This window comes from Elephantulus edwardii, unplaced genomic scaffold (genome assembly GCF_000299155.1).
Source record: "Elephantulus edwardii isolate Elephantulus edwardi_28Jun2011 unplaced genomic scaffold, EleEdw1.0 scaffold00083, whole genome shotgun sequence".
NCBI classification, from domain to species: domain Eukaryota; kingdom Metazoa; phylum Chordata; class Mammalia; order Macroscelidea; family Macroscelididae; genus Elephantulus; species Elephantulus edwardii.
The window spans coordinates 2,431,181-2,442,474 of record NW_006399833.1 but is presented as its reverse complement, the minus strand read 5'-3'; the positions used below and the strand labels follow the sequence as shown (position 1 = coordinate 2,442,474).

Here is an 11,294-nt window from a genome sequence, read left to right as displayed (position 1 = left end):
CCTCATAAGCAGTTTCTTACTTCACCTCTACCTTGCATGTGAACTTCCGAGTTGTAAAACAGCCCAGTGGTAGATGGAATTTGCTCCAGGACTTAAGAAACATAAATGACATAGCTGAGCCTCTACATCTTGTGGTTCCTAACCTGTACACTGTAATAGACAAAGTGCTAGTCTATAGGCCTTTTATCTCGTTTTTGAGGTAAGAAATCATAGATTATAAATATCTGAATGCTGAAGATATTAATACAATGTTAGCAACCAAGAATTTGAACCTTCTTTTTTGATTTTGCAAATAATTACATAATTTGTATAAATGTGAGGGTTTTAAGCTGGCTTGCTGTTGCAATTCCTGTATGTTGATGGTGTCTTTATTCTTGAGGATTGCTTCTTAAGGTTGTATGACCTATAGCAAAATGTTCTCAGTTGTCTTAGTTAATTTATAAATGGCCTATTTAGTATCTGGAGGAACACTCTCCACTTTGTACATCACTCTTTGTCAATGTGCTGTATGAAGTAACCTGGGTTACCCCTTGTGCCATTGGGGTATCAAATACCGTAATGGTATCCCAATGTGGAAATTGTTTGGTGGAGCTCCCAGGTTTAAAACAGGTTTGGAAGCAGGAGTAGGAGTCCACTTCCTAAACCACATGCCTCTGGAAACTCTATGAACTTAGAGAAATGATGATAGTTATGGAAAGACATTAGGTCTTTTGTTCATAGAATCACTATGAGTCATGTTTGACTCGACAACAATCAGCAACAACAAACCTATAAAGAAGCACTCTAGAAACTTTAGACCATCATTTTAGCAATAATGGGTAGCCCAGTCTATAGAGAGGTTCACAAAGGAAGAATCTCTCTGGCTGTTTGAATTCATCTGTGGTTCTGTGGGAAAAAGATGGGCCGTCTTCCCTTATGCAATTTATAGCCTCAGAAACACACTGGAGGGTCAGTTATAAGTTGGTTCCAACTAGACAGCAATGAGTGAGAGCTTGAGTTGAGAAATATAAAAATTAGGGGAGCTCTGGTGGCCTAGTGGCAAGAAGCTGCAACTACAATCCCAGAGGTGCATGGTTCAAATCCACCAGATGCTCTGCCGGGGAAGGAGGAGCAATCTCCTCCTGTACCAGTCAGATCTGATTTGACGGTACACGCACACAAAAATAATAAAATTTTAAAAAATTTAAAAAACACACACACAAAAAAATTAAATTTTGTTAAGACCAAGAACTCTGCTTGAAAATGATATTAAACAATCTTTAAAATCAAATATACTCAATTAAAAGGAGTGTTCATGGCACAAGTTAAATATTTTGTTGCTATGGAAGCAGGAGTGGCATTCACTTCTCAAACAGCTTGCCTACAGAAACTCTATGAATTTAGAGAAACTATGACACCACAGGGTTCAGGTCTTTTCGTTCATAGTGTTGCTATGAGTCTTCTATGACTTGATGGCACTTAACAACAACCAGCACCAAAAGGTTAGGGAGTTCAGGTGGCCTAGTAACAAGAAGCTGTGCTGCAATCCCAAAAACAAACAGTTCAAATCCACCAGCTTCTCTGCAGGAGAAAGATGGGTAATCTCCTTCCAGGCCTCTGAAAACTCGCCGGAGAGTCAACTATGGGTCAGTTCCGATTTTATGGTACCCAACAACAATTACCACCATAAAGGTGGGCAGTCTGAATGACTTATTGCAGCAGAAATATCTGGCGACCTGATTCTGTAAAGATTACAATCAAGAAAGATTTATGAGCAATTTTACTCTGTCACATCAGGTCACAGTGAGAATTTACTTGATGACACAAAGTTAACAACTCTTACCACAAAAAGGTCTTAAAGCATACCAATGAAGGTGATATTTTAATACTGCTTACATTTTGCATATTTCATAACCTAATTCATCAGTTCTTCAGTTTATTTGGATACTAAATACAGGAGTCACAGATTTTGTTTTTAAAATGTGTGTGTATTTCTTACCAATGATTCGCCGATTAAAATAATCCGGTAACATTCGTTCACACACAGCAACCAGAAGCCAAAATGCTTCTTCCTCTTTTGCATAGAGAAGCAATACTGAAGTCAAAATGTTCATTGCCTAAAATTGACAGGAAAAAGAAGTAAATCTTAATCAGATAAGAAATATATTTTGTTTTTTTAAGTAGTTTTCAATAAGAAAAATTGAAAGAGCAACAACAACTAAAAGGAAGAGAACTCTAAGCAAAGTAAAACAAAGTGAAGAATACCACTTGCTAATCAGTTATTGTATGCAGTACTACTATTCAAGGAAAATGAAACAGATATATCATGAATATAGGATACAATCAGTAAGGCCTCTAATTTTTACTGATGTCAATGAGTAAAAACACTTGTAATTATCATAAATCTGAGGGAAAATTAACTTGTGTTAATTTAAAAAACAAGCTAAACTTCACCTGTATGTCTCACTACCTACCAGAGACAACCCTTTATCTAGCAATCATCGTCAACATACATGGAATGACATGAAATCTCTAGAATGCTGTTGTTATATACCATCAAGTTGGAACCAACTCATAGCTGAACCTCCAGTGGGTTTTCAGAGGCAGTAAATCACCCAGAAGGAGACTGACCATCTTTCTTCTGAGGAGTGGCTAGTTGATTTGAACAACATGCCTTTGAGTTGACAGCACAACTCCTTACTATTAAGCCACAAGAGCTCCCTTATATAATACAGGCAAATGTATACAGACTAAAGTTTATTAGTAGGTTCCAAGGGCAGGTTTGAGAGGAAAATGAAGTGTTCCTTAAGAGAGTTTCAAATGACGAAAATAATTTTAATCACAGGGAGCTCTGGTGGCCTAGTGGTAAGAGGCTGCACTGCAATCCCAAAGGCATGTGGTTTGAGGCCACGGGAGAAGGATGGGCAATCTCTTCCTGTGATTAATTGCCTCTGAAAACCTGCCAAAGGCTCAGCTATGTGCTAGTTCCGACTTTATGGTACACAACAAAAGTGGTAATAGTTGTACAACATGTGAATATCATGTAAATCACACTATATACATGTAATATATGTAAAAATGGTTGAAATAGTGTTGTATTATATATATTTCACACCAAAAATTTTTTTTCCAAAAATTATTTTTATAAAATATTATTTAGATATACTTTTCCCTCTTTGTTTTAGCTGCCATCCTAATTTTCTCCTTCTAATCTATCTTGCATATAAATGTCAGATTAGATTTTCAAAACATTTGGCCATATATCTAATTATAAAGGCAATAAATTCATATTTCAGAGAATTTAGAAATGAGAAAGAAAACAAAAAAGAAAATAAAAACGTCATAAGCTTCAAGTTACAACACTAAGAAGTGCTATAGGCAAAACCTTGAATGACCCAGGAAGCATCATAAGAAGATGGAAGGAATACACAGAGTCACTGTACCAAAAAGAATTAGTAGGCACTGAAAAATTTTAGAAAGTTCCACTTGAACCTTGAATATTAACAAAGACCAGATGAGCTGTGAGAAGATATAAAAAATATTGTCCATGAAGAATGCAAAAGGTAATTATAAAAACAAAGAAAGAAGAAAAGACCAAAATGGATGTCAGAAGTGACTGAATATTGCACTAGAGCACTGAGAAGCCAAAGCAAAGGGGAGAGATCAAGAAGCTAAGAGCTGAATAGAAGATTTCAAAGGACAGCTCAGGAAGACAAAGCAAAGTATTACAATGAAATGTCCAAGGAGCTGGAGTAGAAAAAAAAAAAAAAGAACTCACTTGACATTTCTTAAGCTGAAGGAACTAAAGAACAAATTCAAGCTGTGAGTTGCAGTACTTAAGGATGCTATGTGCATAATTAATATTGAACGATCCAGAAAGCATTAAAAGAAGATGGAAGGAGAATATAGAGTCACTTTCCTAAAAAGAATTGGTTGACACAGAAGATTTCATAAAACAACATATGATCAAGAGGTAATGGTGATGAACGAGGACGTTCAGGCTGCTTTGAAGGACATGGCAAAAAATAAGGTCCCAGAAATTGATGGAATACCAACTGACTTATTTCAACAAACAGATGTTGCCCTGGACGTGCCCACCAGGTTGTGCCAAGAAATCTGGAGAACAACCACTTGGCCAACTGACTGGAAGAGAACCAGATTTATCCCCATTTCAAAAAAAGGTGATCTGATAGAGTGTGGAAAATTATTGAATAATATGACTCATATCACATGCAAACAAAATCCTGAAGATTATATAAAAAAAATGACTGGAAGAGAACATCAGCAGAGATCGGCCAGGTGTGCAGGCTGGGTTTAGAAGAGGCTGTTACACTAGGGATATTGCAGTCAACATTAGAAGGATCTTAGCCTAAAGCAGAGAATACAGAGGAATGTCTATCTGTGTTTCATTGACTATGCAAAATCCTGCTGAAGATTATCCAGAAACACCTAGAATAGCACATTGGCAGAGAACTACAAGAAATACAAGCTGGGTTTAGAAAAGGTCGTGGCAGTAGACATTATCACCAATGTCAGATGGATCTTGGCAGAAAGTAGAGAGTACCAGAGGAAGTCTATGCAAAAGCATTTGACTATGTAGTTCAAAACAAATTCTGGCTAATCTTGAGGAGAATGGGAATCCTAGAACACTTGACTGTGCTCATGAGAAACTAGGAAGAAACTCATTGTGCTCAGATCAGGAAGCAATCCTCAAAACAGAGCAAGGAAACATTGCATAGTTCAAAATCAGGAAAGGAGTGCATTAGGGATGTGTCCTGTCTTCATTATCTTTTCAATTTATACATGGAATGGATCATTCAGGAGGCAGGGCTTTATGAACAGGAATGTAGCATTAGGATTGGAGGAAGAGTCACCAACAACATGTGTTATGCAGATGACAATTTTGCTTGCTGAAACTGAGGAGGACCCAAAGGGCTTGCTATAGATGCTCAAGGACTGCAGTCTTCAATATGTATTGAAGTTCAATATCAAAAAGACAAAGATTCTCACCACTGGGCCCACTGGCAGCACCATGATGGATGGAAAAGAGATTGAGATTGTTAACAATTACAGATTGCTTGGTTCCACAATCAACACTCTTGGCATCAGCAGTCAGGAAATCAAAAGAAAAATGCCTTTGAATTGAGGTGCTGAGAGCAGAGGGGTGAGGATGGGTAGGGCAAAACCATAGGATGGCACAGTTTGATGAATGGAGGGGGGTGGGGGAAGGAAATGGGAAGGATCCAGGTTAGAAGAGAGGGTAATTACGGGCAAGGCCCAATGGTGATTAATTTCATAAAATATAATGCACAAGAGTGATGGTATGAAACACAATGTATACGAACTTTGTAAGCAAAACAGTAAAAACAGGCCAAAAAGAGAACTAATAATAAAGTTAAAATGGGAAAAAATTATACTACACCACAAGTGAATATGAGGAATGTAAGGCTGGTTCAACATACAAAAATTAATGTAATATAACTTATTAATAAAAGGAAAAACCCCACCATGATAATTTTAACATATGGATAAAAAGAAAAACGTGTTTCATAATAGAAACACTTAGACCAATAATAGAAGGAAACTTCCTCAAACCTGATAAAACACATTTACAAAGATCTTACAAATAACATCATGCTTAATAGTGAAAGATTAAGCCTCGCCTCTAAAACAGAACAGGAGTGTGCATTCTCACCACTGATAGTCAATATTGTACTGAAGAATCTAGATAGGTTTCCTTTATAATTTCATTTTTAGGAAAATTCTAGAATAGGCAAATTCATACACAGAAAATAAATTATTGAATTAACACTTTTTAAAAAATTATACACTTTAAAAGTATGAATTTTATTATGTGAATTATATCTCAATACTTATCTCTCAGTCCTTAGATTACCAATGAGTTCCGGTATAAATATACCTATAAGTCACATTTGTATGTAGGGTGAAACAGTTAGATGCAGTTTGTATCTATTAGTCAAATGTCTTACTATACAGTATACCTTTCTATTCATAAAACATTGAAGAAATACTTCAAGATATACCAGAACTCCTTTAATAATAATAATAATAATAATAGTAGTAGTAATAACAGCAATGTTCTGATGCACACTGCAAAGTAGAAACTATTTGTTATGAGAGTTGCTCCATAACTCTAGGTTTTTGTAAGTCAGATATTCATAACCCAGGGACTATCTGTACGAATGAACAGCCAACCAACCAAATAAGCATGTCATGTTATTTCTATACTGCTCAAAAAGGTTTTTAAGCAAAAGCAAAAAAATCTGCTCACTATATCACATACAAAATCTTCTTCCAAGTTTTTTTTTTTTTTTTTTTAATTTTGTGTGCGTGTACCGTCAAATCAGATCTGACTGGTACAGGAGGATATTGCGCCTCCTTCTCCGGCAGAGCGTCTGGTGGATTCGAACCGTGTTCCTCTGGGATTGCAGTGCAGCTTCTTGCCACTAGCCCACCAGAGCTCCCCTTTCTTCCAAGTTTTTAAGACTCTACTTAATATCATCCCACGCAAACTTATTTTAATATTTTACTATGAACCTAACCTAAACAGTCTGATCTACATGGCTGGCTTGTTCCCACTCAAATGGTTTTACTCATATTGTTACATAAACCCAGTATACCTTTCCTCCCACCCTCTATGTTTCTAACTCTGCTTTCATCTTCTAGAAGTCAAGTGCCACATACTTTGAAAGATTTCTCTAAATAACAGTGTGTATGTGGATGTCACCTGATGGTTTGCATAGGAATCAAATCGATTACATCTGTGAAAAGACTTGCTGGAGAAGCTCAATATCAGCTGTGAAAACCAAGCCAGGTGCTGACTGTGGAACAGACCACCAACTACTCATATGCAAGTTCAAGCTGAAGCTGAAGAAAATAAAATCCACAGGAACCAAAATTTGAACTTAAGTTTATCCAACCTGAATTTCAAAACCATCTCAGGAACAGGTTTAAGGCCTTAAACACCAATGAATGAAGACCGAATGAGCTGTGGGAGGATAACAAGAATATCGTCAATGAAGAATGCAAAAGATTACAAAGACAGAAGAGGAAAAGATCAAGATGGATGTCAGATGAGTCTCTGAATACTGCATTAGAGCGTCAAAAAGCCAAAGCTAAGGAAAGAAATCAAGAAATTAAAGAGTCAAACAGAAATTTCAAAGGGCAGTTATAATGAAATGTGCCAAGAGCTGGAGTCATAAAATCAAAAGGGCCAAACTTCCTGGATGATACCCTTGATATCCTCCCACAACTCATCCGGTCTTCGCTCCATTAGTGTTCAAAGCCTCAAACCTGTTCCTGAGATGGTTTTTAAATTCAGGTGGGATAGACTCAAAGTCATATTTTGGTTGCCTTGGATTTAATTTTCCTCAACTTTAGCTTGACCTTGCATATGAGTAGTTGGTGGTCTGTTCCACAATTAGCTCCTGGCCTAGTTTTCACAGCTGATATTGAGCTTCTCCAGTGGTTCTTTCCACAGATGTAATCGATCTGATTCCTATGCATAGCATCAGGTGAAAGCCAAGTATATAACCTGCATTTATGTCTCTTAAAATATGTATTTGGGGGAGCTCTGGTGGCCTAGTGGCAAGGAGCTGCAACTACAATCCCAGAGGCGCACGGTTCGAATCCACCAGATGTTCTGCAGGGAAAAGAGGGACAATCTCCTCCTGTACCAGTCAGATCTGATTTTACGGTACACTCACACAAAAATATAAAAAAATGTATTTGCTATGAATAAGTCATTGTGCAAAATTCGATCCTTCTCTCTCCAGCTACATTTCTGTCACCAAGTCCATGTTTTCCAACTACTGAATCTTCTTCTCTGTTTCCGACTTTTGCATTCCAGTCACCCATTATTTTATACACACACACACACACACACACACACACACACACACACACAGATAGACAGACTTACTGGACTGAGTTACATTTTAGCTAACTGGCTCAGAAAATAAAGAATTTAAAGAATTTATCCACCACAACAAGATAAAGGTAAATAATCCAAAAGAAAAATGGGCACAGGAAATGGACACTTCAACTAAAGAAGACATTCAGATGGCTAAAAAGCACATGAAGAAATGTTCAAAATCCATAGCTCTAAGAGAGATGCAAATTAAAACAGCTATGAGATATCATCTCACCCCAGTCAGAATAGCAAAATTCAACAGAACAGCAAGCAACACATGCTGGTGAGGCTGTGGAGAAACTGGAACCCTTTTCCACTGTTGGTGGGAGTATAAAATGGTGCAACCACTGTGAAAGGCGGTATGGCGCTTTCTCAGAAAGTTACAAATAGAGATACCATCTGACCCAGCAGTTCCACTACTGGGAATATAGACCGAAGAGACCATAGCTGACATCCAAGCAGATATATGCACACCCATGTTTATCGCGGCTTTGTTCACAATAGCAGGGAGTTGGAAACAACCTAAGTGCCCATCAACAAATGAATGGATTCACACAACAGAATACTACACTACATTGAAAAACAGGGAACTCATGCAATATTATTCAAAATGGGTGACACTCAAGGACATTATGCTGAGTGAAATGTCTCAGTCACAAAAGGACAAATACTGCATGGTGCCACTGCTCTAAAACAGGACTAACATCGGGTTTGGGGTGAGACTGAGAAAGATGGGATAAATAATGTATACTGCACTGAAACAGAGGAGGGAGAAAACTGTTTAAAAGGGATATGTGATTGGGTATTTTTGTCATGACAGGAGTCTAGAGCGAAGGCTACCTGTGGAGTGGACCTGGTGGAGGGTTTGTAAAACAATGAAAGAATTTGTCTTTTACTTTTCCAAGAGAGTAGTGTACTAGGGGGGAGGGGTGGGAGCAGAGAAAAGTGCAACAATGAATGAATGAAAATCCAAAGTCTTTGTAAATTTTTACTGACATTAATAATAAATTTTAAAAAAATAAGAATTTATCAACCTCACTCATGGACTCATTCACTACCGTTGAGTCAGAACCAAATTCATAGTTGACAAGTGGGTTTTAGGAGGCTGTGAATCACAGGAGGGAGACTGCCCCTCTTTTTTCTGGAGGGCTGCTGGTGGATTCAAACTGCTAGATAGGCACTGCCTTTCAGTGAGCAATACAATTTCCTAACCACTAGACCACCAGGGCTCCCTCATATCAACCTACTTCTATTCATTTCGAGCTACTTCTCTTCATTTACCCTAAACCTCTGTTGTACCAAACAGAACATGCTCCTGTACACATACCAAAGATAATTTTTGTGTTGCATTTAAATGATCCCTTCACCTGAAATGGTCTTTCATTCCATTTATATATCCAGAAGTCACTGATTTTGGAGGACTGTCTTTTATTGAGCCTCTTCTGATTCTCACAGACAAAAATAGTATCTCCCTAGCATAAATCCTTGTGAAACTTTATTAGTTTTCCCTGCTTGTTTTTTAGTTTCCCAATGACTAACATTTACTATCTTTATACGTTTAAGGGTAGAATCCTTATCTGATAAATCTCTATAAACTCTCAAGCACCTAACCCACTACACTTATCATAACCTTTACAGAATTTGAATTCAATAAACATTTGTTGAATGCAGAAGAAAAATTTAATTAATAAAATACCAATCCTCATGCTCACTTCTGCAGTACATATACTAAAATTGGAACAATACAGAGAAGATTAGCATGGCCCCTGTGAAAGGATGACATGCGAATTTATGAAACATTCCATATTTTTGTGACAAGGAAACTATAGAAATTGAGGTAAGAAAAAGAATACCAATTACAATAGCAAATAACAAGATCTAACAAGAGATACAAAAAACTTACACAAAGAAAATCACAACACATTACAAGAAACAAAGAGAGACCTGGAGAAATGGAAGAATATACCACGCTCACACAAAGAAATACGCAATATTGTAAAAATGACAATTCTATCAAAAGCAATCTACAGGTTCAATGCAATCCCAAGAGAGATACCAATTCCATTCTTCAAGTAGATGGAAAAACCAATTTCCAATTTTACCAGGAATGAAGAGAAACCCTGAGTAAGCAAAGAGAGAAACAAAGTAGGAGGCATCACACTCCCTGATTTCAAACCTACTAAACAACCATGGTGATCAAGATAGCATGGTACTGGTATAGCAAGAAACACATAGAAAATGGAATAGAATTGAATCCCCAGAAATTAGCTACCTGTAGTAAAATGATTTTTGACAGGAAGACAAAATCAGTTAAGTGGGGAAATGACAGTCTCTTTAACAAATAAAATATTGTTTTAAAACCATCTGCAGAAAACTTGAGCAAGACACTGTACACAAGAAGCAACACAAGGTGGGTCAGAGACCTAGAAGTAAATGGAAGGCTATAAAATTCCTCAGAGAAAAACAAGGAACAACTCTAGAATCCCTAATCCACAGTCTTCTAAGCATAATGGGAAAACCTACAACCAGGAGAGAATGAAACAGACGAATGGGACTTTCTAAGACTCAAATCCCTATGCACATAAAAAATTTTCTCCAAGGATATGGCAAGATAGGAACTCTTACACATTGTTGGTGGGATTGTAAAATAGTACAGTCACTCTGAAAGACAGTTTGGCGCGTCCTCAAAAGGCCGGCAAACAATGTATTTGAATTTTTGTAAATAACCTAGTATTTTTTAAAAAAGCTAAACATAGAAATTCCATATGACCCAGCTATTCCACTGCTTGGAATGTACCCTGAGAAAATGAGAACTGAGGAACAAACGGAGACTTGTACACCAATATTCATTGCAGTGTTTTTCACAAGAACATGGAAAAAGCCCAAATGTCCAACCACAACTGAATGGATTGAGAAATTCGGTATTTTCACACAATGGAATACTACACAGCACGCAAGAGCACCGATTTTGTAAATTACTACCTAACTTGGGAGGGACTGGAGATCATTATGTTAAGTGAACTAACTCAGTTCCATAAAGACAAATATTGTATAAGACCATTATTATAGAAAGAGTATGAGGATTCAAGGAAGGGTGGACTCAGAGGGATGAAGAGGGGCGAGGGGGTAATCACAAGGTCACAAAATTTTACAGGGGGGGGTGCATGTGAAGGAAATGGGAAAGATCTGGTGTGAAAAACAATGTATTCAAACTTTGCAAATAAACCAGTATAAAATAAATTTTTTAAAAGATGAATGTTAAAATAAAAGTTTATTTAAAAAAAAGTTCTCCTGCAACCCCTGTGGAAAGCAGTATGGCGCTTTCTCAAAAAGTTGCAAATAGAGATACCATTTGACCCAGCAATTCCACTACTGGGAATAT

At 37.2% G+C, this 11,294-nt stretch overlaps 1 protein-coding gene across 1 annotated transcript in view; it reads right to left on the bottom strand.

Moving 5' to 3' along the window:
* TBC1D8B (TBC1 domain family, member 8B (with GRAM domain)) overlaps nucleotides 1-11,294 on the bottom strand; it is a 112,193-nt gene that overhangs the window by 42,380 nt on the left and 58,519 nt on the right. The window contains exon 11 of the mRNA XM_006889896.1: nucleotides 1,979-2,096. Coding sequence (XP_006889958.1) covers nucleotides 1,979-2,096 — 118 coding nt within the window. The remainder of the gene's footprint in view (nucleotides 1-1,978; nucleotides 2,097-11,294) is intronic.